Source organism: Podarcis raffonei, chromosome 6, assembly GCF_027172205.1.
Source record: "Podarcis raffonei isolate rPodRaf1 chromosome 6, rPodRaf1.pri, whole genome shotgun sequence".
NCBI lineage: Eukaryota > Metazoa > Chordata > Lepidosauria > Squamata > Lacertidae > Podarcis > Podarcis raffonei.
Window position 1 is genome coordinate 67180973 of NC_070607.1, and position 22564 is coordinate 67203536.

The window sequence follows — 22564 nt, forward strand, 5'->3', positions numbered from 1 at the left end:
TGCAGAAAACTCAGCTAAAGCATCCATGACAGATGGCCATCCAACCACTGCTTAGAAACCTCCACGGAAGGAGAGTCTGGAAGCTCCCAAGGCAGAGCCATCTTCCATGTATTATAAAAAGTAAACAACATTTATTTGACCCAAGTTATTTGACACAGAGAGGAAAACCTACAGATACAGTCCAAAAGGTGCACAGGGAGTTCTGTATAAATGGGAGAATTTTAAAAAAAATCACTGACCTCACTGACCAGGTGCAAAAAGATATTGTTATCCAGAGGAGCGCTGGCTGCCTAGATAAAATACTATAGCCCCACACACGCTTACTTGAGAGTAAGGCCCACTGAACTCAGTGAAGCTTCTGAGTAGACACTTATTTACTAGATGCAAGTCAGCAGCACCAGACGACCCCGCTCAGTCAGGGTGGATTTCACCTCATGCCTTGCAGAGCCAGGACGATGCTGCCAACGGGCCCTGTGCCCCTTGGCAACATCCAAAGGCTCTGATCCACTAGGAGCTGGAGCGGATTGCACCCTGTGCCTTGCAGAGTCAGGCCCAGGCTGCCACCAGGCCCAGCACTGGCGGCAGCAACAAGCAGCTCTGGCTCACCCAACCCTATCCATTGCCTCACCACCACTGCACTTACCTGACCAGGGGGTTCTGGATCGCGGGCTCTACTCGTCAAAACAGGAGCTCAGCAATCACCCTCTCCCACTGGAAACAAAGCCAGGACTGCTCCAAGATAACACTCGTGGCAAAAAGGAGTGCCATCCCCTTACCCACTTCTAATTAGCCAATGGATAGCCAGCCAAACAGAATTTTTTTTTATTTTAAAAAATGGATTTTTTTTCATTTCTAACTTCCCTCTGTGGCCTCCTAGCCTCATGCTGTGGCCTCCCATTTACACAAATTTCACCTGTGGCCCCCTTAGACTATCCTGCCCCCCCGGGGGGGCTACATGCCCCCGGTTGGGAAACACTGGACTAGAGAATAAGCCTCTCTGAATTCTGAGCAAACAGGCTTAGAACTGCACTGTTAAGAGCTGGCAAAATGCTGTTGGCTGTTCTTCACATGCCCAGCTTTGGGGATGTTTCAAGATTCAGTCTCCTATGTAATTTGCAATGACAAGCCTAGAACTTGAATAGAGTCGCACTAGATATTTGCCATATTGCTGTCTGCTGTGTTGTTTCCAACACTGTCTTTCAACCAGTTTCTACAGACAGACTAAGAACCTGGCTGGCCAGAAGGTGTCCTATTCTCTAACCTTATACACATCGGCATCAGACAAACTTTTCCCCAACCTGCCATCCGAGGGGCTGTCAACTGTTTGATGCCCCTACTGCTTAAGCTGGCTTCCAGCATTCCAGTTCTGACTGCCACGTTTACTTAGGAAACTGGGTATGTGGACATGAACACATCATCATAAAGAAACATGACAGCCAGGACTGGGTTACTGGCTGCCACAGCAACCAGGAGAGAGAAGGAAAAAGAGAAAGGAAGAATCAATGGCATGATTATTCTGAGGTGACCAATAGGCCATCTATGAACAAAATAGGATATCTGTAGCATTCATTATGATAATCTGCAGCTGCCAAATATGCTATACCAAGAAAGGGGCATAAAAGTGCCTTTGACTGCTACATATTTGGCAATTTAAAAGCACACTATTTTTGAAAGAGGGCATGATCCCTCTGCCCCCTTTGTTTTATCAGAACAATATCAGCACTACAAAACCCATTAGCTCCTTACATCAAATTCTGATATGTATGGTGCCTTGTTTTATAGTTTTATTTTATTATATAATCCAACCTGTTCTAGCAGGACTGTGTAAAAGGTCTTGAGAGTGTTAGTGAAAAAGCAGATGATAAAATTTTAACAAAGCAGTTGTGAACTGCCCTCAAGATAGCTGCATTACAGGTGCAGGCATACCCATGTTTATTCATAATTAATGCACCTACTTTTCTCTTTGCAAGTGGCATAGGTTAGGATGAGTGACTTTACATGGAAACTAGCCATCACTGTTTCTAAAACATCAGATCAGACTGTGGTTATTTTTCTTCCTTGAAAATGTACACATTCTGGCACAAGATTCAATGCTTCTTGGCTTTTCCCAGCAGCACTGATCGAAGATGAAGGTATCTGTTTTCTAAAGCCATCATGTGGGAAGCATTACAAAGCTGCAAAACACAGATTTAGGATGCAGAACTTCCATCTCTTGAATCCCAAGATGAAGTTGGCAACTGTCCTGATTTGTCTTGGAAAAGTCTGAAAGACTGAAAACCAAAGTATATCCCAAGATAGCCTGATCTAAAGTTAGCATACTGTCCAACACTCTCTTGTGTTGTTTCATGGGAGGGCTGGATATTCTCCGCCTTTGTGAAAGTCATATCAGTTGCTAACACTTCTGCCATGTTTTACCATCACATTTTGAAACCAATTAGTACTTAGGCAATATTAAGATCTGAAATTCACTATTTTTGTCTTTTTTGATCCTCTCAAGGGCTGTTCTCACATGACTCTACTGTATTTTTGTACAAATACCAGACAAAAGATAGAATCATGGAATTGGAAGGGATCCAGAGGATAATCTAGTCTAACCCTCCGAAATGCAGGAATATGCAACTGCTCCTTTCAGGGATCGAACCTGCAACCTTGGTGTTATCAACACCACACTCTATCCAATCATTCACATTCCTTTAAGTCCCTGCCTCTCTCAGTGAAACACAAAGAAACAGCAGCTATAAAAGAACAGGGGTGACACTTCTACATGTTTCAGTGGGAAAAGCAACAATTTGAACATATATGCACCATCTCCAGTCACATAAGGTTTTCTTTACTATATATATGAAAATAAGGAGAAATGACCATAGTTTGCTAAAGTCAAGACACTGATGCTGCTACAAGACTAAAAGCTTCTCATCCCTTTAGGGAACAACAGTCTTACTGGCTTCCCCAATGCCCAAGAAAACCATAATGCACTTCTGTTCACTCATGACTGCCCAATGAACAACCCTTGCCTTCCTTAATTGGCCTCTGGGTAACATCAGGGACTTGGGCTTCTGAAGCAAAGAAGGAGAGGTGATGTTGGTTCATATATGTAGCATATGTAATAGTAGTATTTAACTACTATTCTTGCCTATGCTTGATGAAAGCTGATATTGGAACAGAAGCTAAACATGACATGAACAGGAAATGCCACAATGGCTGTCACTGCTGCCAGTCTGAGGAGCTCATTATAAAGTTGATTACACTGTTGTGTGTGCTCTTTAGTATAAACCGTGGGATCCTTCACCTCGATCCACTCAGCTGGGGACGAGGAAGAGGGGGATTGGTCTGCTGCTAATCAACTGCTTGTGAAGTGACCAAAAACTCTAGACCAGGTGTGGGGAACTTAATCTCCCCACTGCCAAGCATTTTGCTTCTCCTGGGCCCCTCCCTATTCCTCTTGCAAGCATGTCTCCTGCCATATTGAATTTAAGCCCATTAAACTCTATTAACTAAGGCCTAGACAGTCCAGGAGCTGAATTTTGTACAGAGCCCATACATTTTAATAAGGAAAGTCCATGTGTGTGCAGGAAAAGAAAGTACCTACTGGTGAGTACTAAATTCCTTAATTCTTAGCCGCTGTGGTCCGAATCAGCTGGGGGGACACCAGGAGCTCCTTCAAAATTAAACCTAAGCAGAGGTAACACCTGTATCTATGCATGTCTTGCAAGTACATGACAATACTCTTTCTTTAGCTGTTTGTATAAAAGACGCACCAGAAGCCCTTAAAGTATATGGATGCTGAACGATTATGCATCTCTACTCACCCTCTGGTGGACAACACTGACCTTAGAGCTCCCCCTTGCCACAAGGAAAAGAGCTGTTTTATAAGCTGCACTACTCCAGCAAAAGATCCCATCTCCTGACAGTGCTAGGATCAACTTCTTTCAACAGAAGAGGCACTTCCTTCTAGGAACAGAAGAGTCTGAACATGGGCTGTGAGAGCCATGCAACAGGATAAGAAGCAAAAGTTGCCGTGTGAATGTCACCATGCACCACAGGGAATCTCCAAAGAGAACTCCATTAGCTATGTGGTTGGGAAGACAATGATGCTAGCAGGGCTGAAGTCAAAGAACATGAACCATGACCAATCCCATCTTCAGTTGTCTTTGTGTTGTCACAGACAACTAGTTAAATTACATCACACTTGTCTTATACCGAGCCAGTTCACCACCACCCCATTTCTGCTTTTAAGTTAAAATAAAAGCATCAAGGACATGCAACTTGCCCTTAAGGAGGAAGAAGCACAATAATTTGAAATTTTCATGTGGAAATAAAGGAGAATTAGAAGCTGGAAACAGTACAGTAGAGCTAAAATCGGAGAAATGAAACTGAGCATGGGAAGATGTCACATTTCTTTAGAGCCAGAATTACTCCTGTGATCAACACAAGGATGCATTGTCACAAATGGTTGGCATCATTAACAAGGTTATGTAGCACACCTTAAAAAGAAGAGATAATCACCAGTTCTGCAGTGACCTGGAACAAATCCCTCAAGGTAATGCAGCCTCCATCTCCACCTGGGTGCTTCCATGGGTGCTTCTAATGAGTTCTGAGATGAATATTCCTCAAATCACTGAGCATGAAGCTGATTGGGAAGAAAATAATTCAAGAGAACACTTATCCAAGACCTGGTAGAGTTGGAGGAAGGGTGGGGTGAGGGCCAGAGTGGTACACTGGATAGAGTGACAGACTAAAACAGATAAGAGACTGAGGTTCTTGGCCCCACCCAATCAGGAAGTTCACTGGGTGACCCTAAGCAAATCATTATCACTCACATCAGCCCACAGCCCACAGGACCGTACAGATACAAATGAGTGGGAAACCATGTGTGCCATTCCGAATCCCATTTCAGTTAAGATCATTCACATTTTGCTCAAAGTGGGGTCTTTATCCCATATCAACATTTTACATGGTTTGAAGGTATTATCAAAGGTGTCCAAAATGCCTTTGACAAGAAATTAAACATGTACAAGAGATCTTGACTTTGCTCAAAGGAACATTCTTAGAAGTGGTTTCCTGCAATCTAGTGACAAAATAAGTGGTTAGCCATAGAATCATAGGTCTAAAAATGACTCAAAGAACATCTCTGTTCAAGCCACTATGTTTTTATATAATTATAGGGCCTTTCATATCACTATACTCAACTGATTATAAAAAAGTAAAGGAGGCCAAAGCACAAACAAAACTGAACAAGGTCCCAGTGCACCAAGAACTATAAACCCAAGCCAGGGTAAAATAAATCAGCATCTTCCTCTGATCATTGTCCATACCAGATGCTTTGCAAAACAGGAAGCAATTAACAAGTTATTTATAGCTAGCGTGTCCTAGCTTTTGCTAACTTATATGCCAAAATGATGGCCCCACCTTCTTTACATGAGCGCTTATTTTATGTGGACCACGCCTGCCTTAGTTTTCTCCATATCAGGAATGACCTGATTCCCCAAAGCTTTCTGGGTTTTATTAGAAATACTCTGGTGTCAATGGTTCTGTGGAGTTAACACTATCAAGGGTAAAGCCCTGAGAGCCCAGTTGAAAGCAGAGGAAATGAGAAAATCATTGACAAAGTAAGAGGGACAAAGGGAGTGAGATACCATAGAAGAAATACTGCTTACAAAGAAAACAAAATTCTGAAACATAAAGAGAAGCTAACATTATATACTTCACATTCTGTGCCTGAAGACTATAGCATATCAGTATTAATAATGCCATACTTTGGATTCTAATTACACAGATCTCTAATCTACTGTAGAGATGCACATACGCTTCTGAACCCCAAACTCAAGTACTGCCCGGGGGGGGGGGCAGGTTACCACTCTAATCAATTCCTGTGATGGCGGGAGGGGGGGGAGTGCCATCTCTTAAGATTAAAGGTTTCCCAGAGTGATCATTCATTCATTCATAAATCAATTAATTAGCAATGGTCAGTCTTGCAAATGGACTCTCAGTCCCTCAACTCTCAGTTGGCTGGCTGCAATCCATATCCAATCTTGACAAAAATCTGAACAGACAGTGGTATAGGTACCCTGAATTGCTGTAAGTCCACAGAGGACTGGTGGAATACTCCAAGCAGAAAACACTGCCACAGTTATACATCATCTACTGCTTACACTCAAGACTTTATAGAGTCACACTGAATGTAACATTATCTATCTTCCGTAGCAGGCAGTGTGGTAGGCCACTGCCACTCACTCACCTGACCTCCACTGCTGCTTACCAGGCAGTGTGGGCAGGGGTGACAATGCAGTATGCAGTGCAATATGCAGTGGGGGAGCCAATCCAGTGCTCTTGGCCAGTACATTTTCACCATGCCGACCTTGCCGTCTCACCCCTCTTCTTCACACCAATCAGCATCAGCATGACAAACCAGAGGTCAGGAGAATAGCACCCATGCTGTCGTGTTTTCCATATAAGAACACAGTAAGAGTAATAGAATCAGAGAATCAGAGAGATTGGAAAGGGAATCTTTCGGTTAATATGGGGCTCAAACCCACGACCCTGAGATTAAGAGTCTGGTGCTCTACCAACTGTTGACGTTGTTCAAAGAGCTATCAAGTCCTCGATTCTGTTTCCAACAGTGGCCAACCAAAGCTTCTGAGAAGCTCACACGCGGGCCTTTAAAGCAACAGCCCTCCTGTTTGTCCAAACACCTGTTGTTGGATGTATGCTACACCTGAACAAGATGAGCGGGACTCACATGATGAGTCCCATCAATGGAAGCCTGTGCAAAGATTTCTGCTTGTGCAATGGGGCTTCTCCCCTCCTCCCCCCAAAAAAAATTGGCTGGGGGGTGAAGAGAAGCCCCAGAACAGCATGTGAGAGAGGAGAGAGGGATCGTTCCCATCTGGCAAGCTGTAATGCTTCCGCTGATGGAATGATCAGCATCGCGCAACACTGAATTCCTCCTGGAGGTTCCATTTAGTTTTCCTGGTGAATAACTGTTGATGGAATTATCTTGACAGAGGTTGTTGTGACAGGTAAAGTGCTCAACAAGATGTGCTCAAGTCCCTGAAATGCATGCGTGTGCATGCATGTGTGAGTTAAAGTAAGCCTGTTTTGCCCTTGGAACAGTCAGTTAGCTAGATTAGATACCGGTATGTAATGCAATCAGTTCAGTCTGGTTTGTTTTTTTAAGAAATAAATAGCTAAAGAATTGTGTTTGATTTCAAAGTCTGCACAAAAACTGAAAATTGTTTCACAACCACCCTGGGAGGTCAGTTAGCCTGAAAAAGTGTAGCATGCCCAAAGCCACTCAAGTGATATATTCATGGCTGAGGGGTGATTTGAACCCAGGACCTCCCAGGCCTGGTTCACCATGTAAACCATTAAACTACATTGGTTCTTGTACAAAAGATGCTGGATTGAAAGCATAATTGTTATCTATTTTGCATTCACATAAATATGTGTACTTGTGGCCCTACTTGAGGGTACAGGAACACAGAGGTTTTCCTTTTATGCAGTTCCTTTACAGCTCTGACCTTCCTTCACCAATCTGTTGTCTATGTATCTACCAAACCCATATACCACAACCTTTTACAACTCAGCCTTTAGCAGACATGCAATATATAATTTGTATGTTGAAAATAGTCACTACAAAAACAGATGTTTCTGCTGCAAGAACCTCTAGAGATCCCTACCAAAACATGAAGACAGATTCCAACAGCAAAGCTTGAACATGTTCTCTACAAAGTCTCGACTATTATTAAGTGATAGCAATAATTATGCAAGCATAGATACTTGCAGCCCTCCTTCTCCTAATCTCAGGATGGTTAAAATATGTGGAGGAGGAGTGGCCAAGCCCCCTCTAACCAAACCACAGCCATGTTTATATTTACAGCTCCCTGCTCTGATAGTTTTGAACATCTGCTCCTCTTAGAATTTCTTTTCTCTTAAAGTAATTGGCACGTGTTCCTCAGCATCTGAACACAACATAATACATGTTCCAGGTTTTGGTCAATCGACCTATCAATGTCTCATTTTCAGATGTTTATAACAACAAGGTGTCTTAGATTCCTGCTATGGATGTACCATCTTTTGACAGCTCCATCAGCCAACAAGGTCCAAGCTTTACAGCCCAATCCAGAGCCCATTACACTGATGCAAATTCCACTGAAATCAAAAAGCAAGAGCTTTATTTCAACTACTATCAAGATCAAGGTGCAAAATAATGAGCTCTCTGGGCACGGCATGTGCTACCTCTAATGGTCTGTAGAGTCCCAAACACAATGCAGTAGCAAAACGATGAACCCATTTAACTTCTGAGAAAGCAAGCTTAGGATCCAGTTGGGGCGGAAAACACTAATAGTTGGATCAGTCCCATGTCACAGCAAAGAATGACATAAGGAGAAACCTAATAGTTTAAAGAGAAATTAAAGACAAAGAAAAGCAAACAGACTGGGAGAAAGTCTTCTGAGAGTTGGGAAGTCAGTGAGTTAAATGGTGTGGAAATCTCAGGTTACTAGAGAACGGATGAAGAACTTGCAAACAAAGCCCCAACAGGCCATATCCAACAAGGTCAATATAGAATGGAATTTGATACCCAACAGAATTGACATGAGCAAGGAATGGGAGGTCTAAAGGAGATAATGCATGGGTAGGCAAACTAAGGCCCGGGGCCAGATCCGGCCCAATCACCTTCTAAATCCGGCCTATGGACGGTCCAGGAATCAGCGTGTTTTTACATGAGTAGAATGTGCCCTTTTATTTAAAATGCATCTCTGGGTTATTTGTGGGGCACAGGAATTCATTCATCCCCCCCCCCCAAAAAAAAATAGTCCAGCCCCCCACAAGGTCTGAGACACAGTGGACCAGCCCCCTGCTGAAAAAGTTTGCTGACCCCTGAGATAACGGGATAGATGTAATTTGTGCACTACTAGCCTCAGATGAACATTCTTGCCTCTGATTTCAATACAGCGGGTGCAACTGTCCTAAAAGTGTGTATGTATGTATTTAATATCCTAACCTTCCTTCCAAAGTAATGGCTTTCACAGTTTTACTGTCCAAACCAAAGACAAAGCAACTCTTCTTCCTGCTAGTATCTCCACCCAGCAGGTAACTGTTGGCCACAATCTCCTCCATGTCTGTGCACTTTCACAGGGATACTCTCTCCATACAACACACACACTGAAGCAGATAGCAAAAAATACTTAGGAACACAGCATGACTGAAATTGTGGGTTCTTCATTGCCATTGACCAGTTTTTCATTTGCTTTTGACTTTTTGAATTACTGGAATCCCTATAATTCACCAGTGGGTCTTAAATTAACAAAGAGAAAGTGCATACCCAGGATCTCTTAACAGTTAAAAACATTTACTAACCAGTGTTAAGTGATCCTGGGCACAAACACCTGCTTAGAAAAATAAGAAGTGCCTTGCAGAATCAGACTGTAGTACACTTACCGCTGCATTCTTTGAAAGAATCCCAGACACATGCAGACCAGTAGGTGGCTGTGAGTCCTGGAAGACATGCTCCTTGCCTTGCAAGCCTTTTTTCACAGGGACTGGGAGAGCAGGGCCCTGACTGGCTCCAGCTGCAAAAGTCAAGACTGCTGAATAGACTCTTGGGCTGGGGTATTGTTTTGGGAGGGTTGTTGCTGTTACTGATATTATTTTTTAATCTTTATTTTAGATCTTATTACGATTTACGTGGAAATTGTGTGACTTGGTTTTGTACATTATGATGTTTTATTTATTGTTTATGACTACTTTTGGTTGTTTGTAATTTTTTAATTGTTGCAAGCCACCTTGAGCATGGTTTTAACTTTGGAAACACAGCATACAAATAAAATGATTGGTTGGTTGGTTTGTTCCCCGCCACAGTTTCCAGAAACTGGTATTCAGAAGCAGACATGGTGGCAGAGCATAGTGTCCATAATGACTGATAGTGTGTTAATGATTTTGCTGCAAAGTGGAAAGCATTCTTAACAGCATCCCTGTGACCAAGCTTCCTATGAAGTATAGCGATTTCTTCAATTTCCAGACTTTATGTTGCTAACACATTTGAAAACTCACTGGGATTGCTCGAATGGCATGCGCTCTTGTGGTGCCATTAACATGCTGAAAGACTAGGGAAAGAATGAGACCCACAAGTCAAAATCCATAGTTCTATTCACGCTGATATTTCAGTGTATAATCTCTATGATGTGCTTCTTCACTTTCAAAGGGAAATGTGGTCCATTGATAGCAGCAGCTTGACCATGGTTATATACAAAATGAGTCACTGGCTAATTGATGCCAAGGATACACCTGCAACAGCTATTTTTAACCCAATATGTACCCGGATATACCACAAACAGATGATGCAATCTGCACTTCATTCTGAGTTCTCTCTGATTAGAGTCCTATGTCTAGATTTCTTTGAACCAACATTAAAACCTCATTGAAGAGGCATTTAACTTCCTGGATATCTTTTGTGTTAGTCCAGGCAAACATCCCAGGGTGTCCCTCATTATGATTTCCTCCGCTACTATGAGGGAATTTCACTCCCTTTTTTATGCTGACATAGCACATATCATGTATGCAGTGATCTGCACCAAGAGACATGCTATTTCTTTCTTTATTTTATGGGGAAAGGAGGGGATTGCCTAACTTTTCATGTTCCAAGCTACCAGCCATTCCCAAAGAGAAACTACCGTATGTGGTAGGACACATACCTAGAACCCAAGTGCACAATCAGTACTGAGCACAGCTTGTGAGCTGCTCAGAGTACTAGGAGGAGGAAGTGCTAAAATGCAGGAAGAATAATACCGAAACATGGATGGGCAAGGAAATGAAGCACTGGGAAATATGAAAAGGAGTGAAGGTGCAAAATAACCTGTGAGCAATACCGATCTACATCTACTGATTGCAACAGAGAAATAGAGAAAAAGCCTGGAACCTGTGGCCCTCTGGATGTTGTCGGACTCCAGTTCCCATCAGCACCAGCAAGTAAGGCTCATGGGTGTGACCAGGATTTATTTAGGGAAGGAGGCTTTATATTGGGGGGACAAACCAAGTTAACTGCAATGCAATTAGTCAATTAGTTAAGTATTTTTATTTATTTACTTGATTTGGGGGGGCAGCTGTCCCCTGCACCCCCCTGGCTATGCCCATGGCAAGACTAATGGTCAGACATGATGGGAACTATAATTCCCCAATCCTGCTCTGTAATTATCTCTTATCTTCTTCCACCCCATCCATCCGTGGAAAACCAGGTTTTTCTTACAAAGAGAATCTCTAGCTGCTGGCATGAGATGTGTTACACTGAATCAGACCTCATTAACCAAATAGAAATTGAGGCCATCTTGCAAAAAAAATGTAGATAAGGTTAACCCTTCTTTGATTTCCAAAAAAAAACCTTTGATGGGGTCCCCTCACAAAAGTTTCCCAAAAACCTTAACAGTCACAGGATAAAGTGGAATGTCTTTTTCTGGATCACTCAACTGGATAAATAAAGGAATGAGAATGAATTTATGGGCTGTTATCTCAGTGAAAAGAGGTGTACAATGAGGTGTCTCCAAGGATCTGCATGGGAACTTGCTCTTGCTAAGTATTCATTAACAACCTGGGAAAAGGTGTGAACAGATCTGCATATAATGACAAATAATTAAAAGTAGTTTAATCATAAGCACACTGTGAAGAGTTTCAGCAGGTTCCCCTAGCACTACAGGGATGCACAACAAAATGGCAAATAAATTTCAGTGATGGTAGATGCTGAGTTACACATACATTAAGGAAAAGTAACACCCAAAAAGGTTGCACACAGGATCAAATTAGCTATTGCTATTCATTTAAGCGATCCTTAAACTGCTACAGAGAGCTTTCTGAAAATGGCAGCACTACATGGTGCTACAGTCACCAAAAGGACAAACAGAATGTGATGAATTTTTATTTTTTTAATATTTTTTTAAAAAATACGGTACTTTTTAAGCAGTCCTGGCTATATTACATAGAGAAAGCTAGAAAAGACAAACAGGAGCAACAAGGGTTACCAGGAATAGGACTCATTTTATGCAAAGTAAAGCAATAAAAAATATAAAAAATAAAGCTTCAACCTAAAAAATGGGATCCCAAATAAGGGATAAATAATATATGCAAAATAACAAGAGGACAGACAGAGGTTTTCTGCTCTTTCAACAAGACACAGCAAAAACAAGAGTAAATATTTTTCTCACGGCTCACATTGGACTCTCTGCCAGCAGTATAACTTAATCCAAGAACTAGGTAATTTGATGGAAGACAGATATAGGAAGTTAAAATTCAGGGTGTCCCTAGCATTATGCTTCCAAGATTACAAGCAAAAGGAATTCACTACTCTGTTGTAACCCCATGCAATTATAAATTAACTGAAGCATTCAAATCTGGCAGGGGCAGGCATTGGGTTAAACATACATCTCATCTGATAGAGTATAGCTCTTTATATATTCTTAGGACTTTCCTGTATCCTTCCTCTCTCTTCATCCAGCTCAAGAATGGAAGGTAATTCAACATGTGCTCAGGATGCTCCAGGTGTTGTTGTTGTTGGTGGTGGGTGGGTGGGTTTTTTTGGGGGGGGGTGTAAACAGAGTGAAGAATCTGAAGATCAAGGTAAGCTCCAAATTCTTCATTTTACAAAATGGGAACTAAGTGAACATGTTTCTATATGATACAATGGTGAGGCAATAGAAGGAGGTGCAAGGAAGGGGCAGAAAGCAGGTTTCATTATTCAATTGTCTTTTTTCCTAGTCCAACTAGTTCTTACACACTGTTCAGCTTTTACAAGCTACGTCTTCCTTGGAATAGAGGGGAGAGGAATAAAGACAGCAGGTCAATTATCAGCCAAGACTGCAGTGTGATCTCCTTTCTGGAGGGAGCTTTGGGGAAATGGAAGTCCAAGTGTTTCCACTAGAAACACAAACCAGCTGCTGAGCAACCTGCTTCTTCCATCCCCCACTGGACAAGCAAAACCAAGCCTCTAATTCCTATATCACATTTTGTTGTGATTTTTAAAAAACATATTCATTTGCAAACCAAAAAACCTGGTCTTTGCTACAGCCAAGTGCGGGATGGGGGATACACTACACAGAAGTTTCACTCTATGGATTTACAGACTTGTAATTCCCAAATGGCAGCCCTCCCTGTCATTCCCTTCCATGAATTTGCCAATGCTACCCATTCTAATGCCCAGTTATATTTGCTACACTAGCCTCGCATGGTACTCTCCCCAGTTCTGCCAATGCCCAGTAACTCTGATACAGATCTTTACATTCTATGCTGGCTCTGCATTCCCTTTCCACCCTCGCTCCAGCATTATCTGGTAAATCACAGTTTTCCCTGCACGAAGATAGCACACTGTCATTTTTCAAAATGGCACAAATATTATTTTGCCATGAATATTGTCACACCATCTTCAAATGTGATGGGGTACACACCCGAGCATAAACTGTTTTCCTACAGAGATATTATCTCCATTTAGGAAAAACAGGAAGCTGCCTTCTTACAGAAAGGGCAGTCATCCATCTAGCTCAGTATTGTCAATATTCAGTGGCAGCAATTCTCTGGGGCTTTCAGGTGGAGTTTTTCCCCCAGCTCTATTTGGAGATGCAAAGGGTTGAACCAGAGACCTTTCACATACGAAGCATGTGCTCTTTCACTAAGGTACTGCCCTTTTTTCGCTATCGTGTGTAACAGTGCCCTAATTACACATATTCCATTTACCACCCTCAATCAGCAGCAGGCCCTACAGTGCTGTTGGGACTCCAGTTGAGTCCTGCCCACACTCTAGACCCATGTTCTACCTGTCATAAAGTCCTTCAGCCCCAACCCCATAGCTCCTTATTCCAGCACTGAGTTCCCTATCTCCCACCTCCCATTCTACAGCATCTAATTACCAGTCTCCTCCTCCATAACCACTCCCCTGCCTGTGCTCCTGCAACCTCAAATTACAGCTCTGGTCTGCCATCCCACATAGATAGTGCTGTTGGCACCTGAATCTATGCCCTGTGCTTAGTTCAGCCAGTAGCATCAGTTGCAGTCAATGCAAAGGGTGTGGTAGTTTTGCAAGATATAGGCAGCATTTGAAGGCAATTCAAACAATCCTAAGTTTCTAAAAGCGCCAACCTAGTGCCCATCATTCCCGACTTTCTGTTCCTAAATGCAGAAGCTTCTGTTTGAATTATCTTCCTGCTGTTCAGTTACAGAAGCATTTACAAGGCAGGAGAGGAACAGGGAGTTTTGTATTCCGTAGTGATTGATCATTACGAGCTGAGCCGTTGCATGGAAACCAAATTGTTGGTGCTTAGGAGGTGCTGCTATGTATTCCCTTACGCTTAAGCCTATGACATCTGCAAAGCAGCCATTCCTGGGCGGGTGTCTCGAATAGAGAGATTCCAGGTGGAGTAGAGCAAGAGCAGCACTGAAGCGCTAGCAACTGCTGCTCCTATGCAGATCTCCCTAGTAACCAAACAGGGTCTACTCCTCTCTGTCTGTTCTGGAGGCACCGACACATCCTTCCTTCCTCACTGCCATGTACCCCACTGTCATGTTGCAGGTTTTCATTTCAGCTGCAGCTGGCACGGGAGCTATGTTAGCGACCACTCCCCTCTTTCACCAACAGCAACCAGAAGGCAATGACGGCTCATTCTGTGCCCTGTGTGCACACCCCCTTATGGGAAATGCAGACACAGCCTGCAATCCAGCTGTCTTGCAGCATCTCACAGTCCTTGCTGCCTCAGCTCCATGGATGACAGCCCATGTTGCAGTCACAATTTCTGCTTCTCTCTCTCACGCACACATACCTCCTTCACAGGTTTGCCATATGGATGCTCGCATGGCATAGCTGCATATGCAGCAATAGACCTTTTCGACTGTTCCTCCCTAATATAGTAAAGGGGGTGCCATCCATTTTAACACCAATTACGGCATCCTCATGCAATCCCCATTTCCACTCATTGCTGCTGAACCCCCAGATCAGGGTTCATTCTATTCTTACAGCTCTCCCTTGTTAACTAAATCTACTCTGGTTCATCAGCTAAAATGCAATAATAATAATAATAATAATAATAACGTTTCTCTCTCCCTTGCTTTCCCTTAACCTGGATATCTTGAGCAAAAGAAAAAAAAAACCAGAATCAAATTTATCTTCCCTCCTGCCCACCTCTGCTACCTGTTTCACCTTTGCACAGAAAACTGGGGGATTTTAACTAACATTTATTAGTATGCTGGCTCAATTAGGTTTGAGATGCCTCTTTTGGAGGGAGCCTAGAGGGTTTTTCTGGATGGAGGGCAGGGATGATGTGAAAGACAGCCTATTTGCTATACTCAAGGGATAAACCAAAAATAAATGAATGAATTAAGAAGGCGATAGGAAAGCCTCCTGGAGTGCTTACAGTTATAAAATAAGCAGGCTGAAGTGGTCTACTTTGGAGCCGAACTTGCTTACTCCTCACACTTAAAAATCCCCTTGCACCCTACAAGGCAAGGCAGTCAAATGCTACACCGCATCCCTCTGCAAAGAGAGCAGGAAAGCCTGCGGAGGGTCACCCTCCAATCCATGCAGGCACCCCAAAACCAAGAGCGCCGGCTGACACCTGTCCTCTGGGGAGGGGACGCTCACTCCTCCTCCCACTCAAGTCTCCCCAATAACCTTCACCGAGCAAGGCAGCTTTCCATCCATCCATCCATCCATGGGAAGGGAGGGAGGGAGGGACGGCAGAGACGGACTCACCGAGCATCTGGCTGAAGAGCAGCTGCTCCAGATCGCCCAGCACCGTGACCACCAGTTCGGGATCCACCTTCAGGAAAGCCTTCTCCTCCGCCGGCGCCCCTTTCCCGGCCGGCTGGGTGGCCGCTTGCTGCTGCTGCTGCTTCTGTTGCTGCGCCGCCTTGCCTTTGCTGGAGAGGATCTCGTCGTCCGACTTGAGGTCGTCGCTGCCGCTGCCGGCCTCGGGCGCCTTGCTGAGGGGCTTGACCTCGGCGTAGGGCCCTCGCGGGATGCGGCTGGGCTTGCCCAGGTTAGAGGGCAGCGGCGCCAGCGGCGGCGGAGGCTTGTTGCCGGCGGCCGAGGGCGCCAGCTTGGCCTGGAAGAGCGAGTGCTCGGAGCGCGAGAGGTTCTTGGACATGAGCGGCGGCGCCTCCTTGCCGCCTTTGAGGCTCCGGCCGCCGAAGCCCTTGGCCGCCTTGGCCATGTCGTCGCTCCACTTGGGCTCGTACAGCTGCATCTTCTTCTCGCTGTCCGTCAGGAAGGACAGGTTGGTGAGCGACTTCTGCTTGCGCAGGTTCGAGGCCAGCGGCCCTCGGCCCTCCACGCTGCCGGCCTTGAAGACCTTCAGCTCGGCCGGCGCCTTGGGCGCCGCCACGCCGCCGGGGCCCTTTGCGCTGCCGCGCTTCTGCATCATGGCCTTGTTGCTGCCGTCGCCCGACGACGCCGACGCCTGCTTCTTGTAGCCCCTCAGCGCCTCCTCGGGCCCTTCGTCGCCGCTCAGCTCCGCGTCGCGCTGCAGCCTCCTGACGTCGTTGCTGTTGCTGCCGCCGCCGCTGCCAAGCATCTTCTTCCCGCCCGCCGCGAGGAAACCATTTAAAAGCCCAGCCTCTGAAGCAACGGAGGGAGAAGAAAGAATGAAAGGAGGAGAGGAGGAAAACGGGAAGGTCGGAGGAGGGGAGGGAGGGAGGGGAGAAAGAGAGAGAGGAGGGGTGGGGGGAGAAGGGAGGAGGAGGAGGTGGGATAAAACAGGAAAAAAAGAGAGACACACGCTATCAAAGCAGCCGGTGCCACCTTCCCCGCCCCGGCGCGCGCGCGCTCACAGAAGCGCAGAGCGCCCGGCCCCTCCTATCTCCTCCAGCGCCGCTGGGGAAACTGAGGGGGGAAGCGAAGCGAGAGGCAAGGCGAACAAAAAACGGGCCCTCCCTGCCCGCCCGCGAGATGCTGCCGGCTCGGCAGAGAAAGGGAGTGGAGTGGGGGCGCGAGACGCGCGCGAGGCTATTTCTGGCTCGGGAGGAGGCGTGTGTAATTGTGCGTGAGGGTGTGTGTGCGCGTGTGGACATCGGCGAATAAGTACGCGTGCGCGCGCACTCGCGGAGCCTTGCCTGCCTCCGCGCTTGAGAGGCGCCGAGGGAGAGCAGGGCGCATTCGACAGCGGAAGGCAGGCATAGGCGGGGAAGGGGGAGACGTCGTGGCAAGGCGCTCCAGCAGCCAGTCCCCACAGGGGGGAGAGTCATCTGACAGACCCCCTGTGCACAGGAGCCAACTCCTTGGGGCTGAGATCCCTTTGCCCCGCCCCATAAAATATTGGGGGGACCGCCCCCCAAAAGTCGATAGCTATTGCCATTCAAATTGTGTGCGTGCACCGCATCATGTGATTATGTGGGGTGGGGCTTATCGTCCCAATATTTTATTCGAGTTGGCACCCCTGACGCTGGGGTCATTTTTGGCCCACCAGAGATCCATGCATGGAAATCTCCTGCCCTGTCCTCCTCCCCAAGAGCCCCAGAACCAGAGCTAGGGCAAGCTCTGCCATTAGGCGGAGTGAAGCAGTTGCCTCAGGCTGAGGATGCTGAGAAAGTAGGAGTTGGGCCAGCCCCCCTCCTGCTCCCCTTGAGACTCCTAATCTAGCCCACCTTAGTCCTCAGGTCCTGCGATGGAAGCTGCCTTTGTTGCCAGAATTGAGGAACAAAATTACCGGTAGTTGCCAGTTCAGTTGTATGGGGAATGGGGGCAACAGCTTGTCCATCAAAACGTATTTGGCATAAAAGGGTACTTAAAAGGTTCCCATTTTCAAGACTGCGGCCCCTTCTATTCTGGAACCCGTTCTCCCGAAAACTCACCACCTGGGAGTGACTAGTGCTGAAGACAAGGCAATCTACACATGCTTAAGTGCACTGCTTGGTCATGCAAGAACAAACCTTGGCACTGAAAGTAGGAAAGCCCTGTTGAGCCTTGACTTAGGTTTTCTCTGGGGTGCCCATCAGGCTTTATTGCATGCAAATCAGTTCTTTCCTTCCCTTGCAATTACACAGGAATCACTTCCTATTACAAAATGCACCATATACTGGACAAGACCCAAGACATGGTGTGAATGTGTTTGATATACCACAGCCAATTAGTTTCCCAGCATGCATACACATAGCAATATACACACATATTCATCACTTGACACGATGACACCACAAAAGAGAATCTTGCCATTTCTTATTCTGAAGGAGCTTCCATGTATGAATTCAGCAGAGCATGAAACAGCCTTCCTTGTCCCATGTCACCATGGAAAAGGTTCAACAGCTACTCAGAAAGGGTCAGTGGCAAGCCCAGAAAAAGAATTCAGGAATCTGAGCTCCCACTGCTTAGCACTGACAGAAGAACAGCCCTTGCCTGTGCAGAAAGATTATCAGCTTTCACATATAGAACAGATAGTGGTATCGGACTGCTGTCTCTGTGCAGTGATCCAAACCAAACCCATTTCCACAAGAGGCCGATATTAAAAATAATTCCTGCTACCACATCTATGTGTGGTACTAGCCAAGGCAGCACATAATAAGGCAGCCGCTTTCAGTTCCATGCTCCAAGATGAAAGACAAACTATAACACACACAAGAAAAAAGAGGGTGCAACACTGCAAACACATGAAAACATGGAAGTGTGCTAGCTACACTGAACTTGCAGTTTGCAGGGATCTCTTGTGCCGAAACTAGTTTATTTATTATACAGTTTGTATCCCACTCTTCCACTGCCTAAGAGGGGGTGGGGAACTTGGGGTACTTCAGAGGCTGTTTAACTACAACTTCCATAATCCCTGAATGCTGGTCAGGACTTAATGAGACTGGCCTGAAGGATGATCCGGGCACCTAACCTTAATTTTAAAACAATTCATAAAACAGGTCCGAAAAAGTGCAAACCAAGAAGCGCATATTTAAAATCCAATAAAGAAGGAGCAGGAACCTTCCAAAACAAAACAAAAACTTTAGCTAGCAACAAAAGACCAACTAAGTAGGGGCTAGAATCTCCCATAGCAGAGTTATATGCCCTGGTGCAACAACAGAAAAGGCTCTCTCTTATATTCTCATCAGCCATACTAGAGGCTGGGAAGAAAGCATTATTTAGGCACCCTGCTCCCAAACTGTCTAGGCTGTTAAAGATAATGGACACTTTGAGCTATGCTCAGAAATGAACCTGTAGTTAGTGAACGTGCTCCAAATATCCAGCAATAATCAAGAGGGGTTTTTTTAGGTCTCGTGGACATTCCCCAGCCTCCTCCAACTTACAGTGAGAACTAGTGTAGCCTAGTGCCAAAGAGAATTAACTATGAGCCATGAAATCCCCAGTTCAAATATTGCCTATGTCATTGGTTCTAGGCAAGGTCTTTTCTTTCCAATGGGATAATAATGCTGTTGACCTCGCTTTTGTTGTTAAGGATTACTGAGATAATGTGTGTGAAGTACTTTGACTGCTATAGCACTATTAGTAGTGCTATAGTATTACTAGCAACTGATGTTAGGTGCTTCAGCATTATTTAGTATTATGAGCCCTCAGACCACAGAGCTCTTTGCTTTCTTCATTGCTTGTACTAACATTCTGCTCCAAAGATACTTAAGACAACAAAGAACATGGTAGCACCCATAAATGTATTATGGCATAAATGCTTGTGGACTAACATCTACTTTGTCAGATTCAACTTGTCAGTTGAACCTGACGATTGCAGTGGAATGTCTTTACAAATCAAAATTCAAAGGATTGCAGCTTCATTGTAAATTATAGTACTACTGAGCTAAGAACACAAAGATCCCTGAGTAGCAGGATTAAGACCATACATTTGTGGGCCAGTCTCTAAGAATAGTTCTGTGTGTCCAACCATAACTAGCCCAGCCTGGTGGAAAAAGAAGTTCTAGTGCAGAGAGCAATCTATTCTGAGAAAATCACCAGTATGTTTTAATGAATATTTTCAATTTTTATTTTAAGCCACTTTGAGGTGCTGGGGGTTTTTTAGGTTTTTTTTTTAATTAAATGATATAGAAATCTGTTAAATAAATACTTTCAGGGATCCTAAAGTGAAGAAATAGTAAGGATCTTGTGGCCTAAAGCCAGGCAAGACTCAGCCAGTCTACTCATGGTAGGTGCCACAGACATCCATAAAGCAAACTGCTCTGAGAGGAAGTAGCCACTCAGTCCTGAGTCACTACAGCATTGCTGGTCAGCCGAAACCAGTCCTCAAATTCCCAACCAATTAAGATAAAATAGGGCAGGCCCTGTTATCTCAGCAGGGAATAGACAGTGACTTGGAGATGTTAATGTCTCATCCATGTTATTCAGACTATGTGGGCTGGTGCTGGGGTTTGACTTGAGCTATAGCTATTCAGAAAGAGAACTTTGCCTTCAGGACATGTGCAATATGAGGAGGAGAGATGGCTTATCATAGAGTGAGCAGGAACCTAAAGAATCTGAAGATACTGTTCTGTAGAGCTGCAGCATGAAACTCCTTTCCCACACGTAAGATCAGATGACCATGTATATAACTTAGTTGTGAAGCACATGATTAACATTTCTCTTTGTTTCTCTGTCCCATGCTTTACAAGTGCTTCTACATTCCTGATATGTTAAAGCAAAAAAGAAACCCCACAAAACACCTATTTTTTGCCAACTTTGATTGAAGAAAATGCTCCAGCAGGTATAATTTTGCATTGTGAATCATAGTACTATAATGACTACAGGAAATAAATAACATTTTGTTGTAGGAAAAATGTAGTGTATTCTGAAACTAATAATAATAAAATGAGCATATGTAACTATGTACAGGCCTGGATGGACACCCAACAAATATAAAATGTCTCAAAAATAAGGAGCTGATGCCATCATCAGTCCTGTAGGTCCTTTTGTGCCCATGCCAACCCAGGTACTAAACCTTCCCTATTTGTTGATACCCCTATCATCTGCCATGTTCTCTGTGGTCATTTGTGGCTCCCTAAACTGCTGTCCCCAGCACAGTGTCCACACCACTAAATAATGGAAACATTTAATCAACTGACATCAATGTGTCTAAGGTGGTCCGTGGGGGTGGAGAGGTAAAGATCTAGCCAAAAAATTTCCCCACGCTTGCCTTATAAACCATTGTCACAAGTTCCCACCACCTACTTATTCTACTGACTAATGCAAGATAGAAACAGAGTCCCACCTACAAAAGTTCCAGAAGTAGTGCAGGATATCTGTGAACAGCAACTCCTGCATGTTTCCTCACCCAACACTAAAAGCAGCAATTGGGTGGGAGTGGATCAGGGCCACAGTAATAGCAGAGGAGCTAACCTTTGTCCTCCGCTCAATTTTCTTGATTTAAATTGCGTCCCTCAGAAGCTTGCGTAGGCGGGGAGGGGGGAGGAACTGGTGCACTAAGAAATAGTTAAGCACCCTGCCCATGGGGTAGCTGATATAAACTTAAGACAACAAACAAACCAAGCAGATCTCTCAGATCACAACTAGCTGGTTTGAAAGTAGACCAATCTTTTTCTACAGAAAATACGGCTGTTTTTCTCAAATTCGTTTCTATGTGCTTAGGACCACAGACTAATGGCCCAGTCCTATGCGCTGATACTGAGGGAGATGCTATCATGAATAAGGAAGATTCTATCCCCGCACGCTGGTACAAATCCCAGTTCCAACACTGAGGCATCCATTCCTCCCAGAAACTGGAGCAGGATTGGGAGGCCTGGCTGAATTAAAGCCAAATGCCTGTGGCTTTTGTCTAAGGGTACAGACAGAAGCTCATCTCCATAGTAATGATTCCACATCATCCCTGCAGCTCCCTTCTTAGACAGCTGGACTCAGCTGCTGCTTCTGTGTGCCTCTGTCGCCTTTGTCTACAGCTATCATGTTAAGGCTGCAAGCTTATGCCCGCTTTCCTGAAAGTGAGTCCTGTTTAGATTTACTTTATTCACTGAGCAATATTTAAGGTGGTGGTGGTCGATTCTGTGGAGGAGAAACCACCACTCCCTAATCCCTGCAGCTCAAGCCAGCCAGGAATGAAATTGGGGAAAGATTTTCCAGTGACCCCCCCACACAATCTTTCAAATTTAGCCCTCCAACTGACATTAATGGCATGCTTTTTTACCGTTTCCGGGGCCATGCTAAGGAAATGAGGGGGCCCTGGGTTTAGCACATCCAAGCTTTCCCCTGGCACATCCCTAGACTTCTCTGTCTCTAGTCTTGCTGGTCTCAGAGCACCACAACTGGTAAAGCAATGGTTGTATGAATTTTCACCACTGCACCATGATGGCCTTGACCTGCAGATCATATACAGTGTCCAACATCCCCTCACTTGTCCTCCCAGGGAAATGGTCATGCCCAGAGTACCCCCATGAGCACCCTCTGACTAGCTGCAAACTTTGGGTGTGATTCACCTAACCAGTTTCATCAGTGGAAGGACAAAAATTGCAAAATGGGGCTTTCCACCCTCTCCCCTCCCCACTGTGCTCCCCAAATTGTCTTGGTACGGTTTAGGAGAACCCTCAGAACAGGGTGCAGAGGGATTATTCCACCTGGCAAACTGAAATGCCTGTATGATTGCAAGAGTGCAACTTTGAAATCTAC

At 44.9% G+C, this 22564-nt stretch overlaps 1 protein-coding gene across 7 annotated transcripts in view; it reads right to left on the reverse strand.

Moving 5' to 3' along the window:
* The window catches only part of NAV1 (neuron navigator 1), a 263232-nt gene that overhangs the window by 155133 nt on the left and 85535 nt on the right, over positions 1 to 22564 (reverse strand). For 5 of the 7 annotated variants that reach the window (XM_053393690.1, XM_053393694.1, XM_053393693.1 and 2 more), the window contains one exon: positions 15725 to 16588. The exons of 1 other annotated variant lie outside the window; for it this stretch is intronic. In XM_053393690.1, coding sequence (XP_053249665.1) covers positions 15725 to 16588 — 864 coding nt within the window. Of the gene's footprint in view, positions 1 to 15724; positions 17077 to 22564 lie in introns of those variants that run through there. One more of the 7 variants, XM_053393696.1, reaches the window with a different exon arrangement.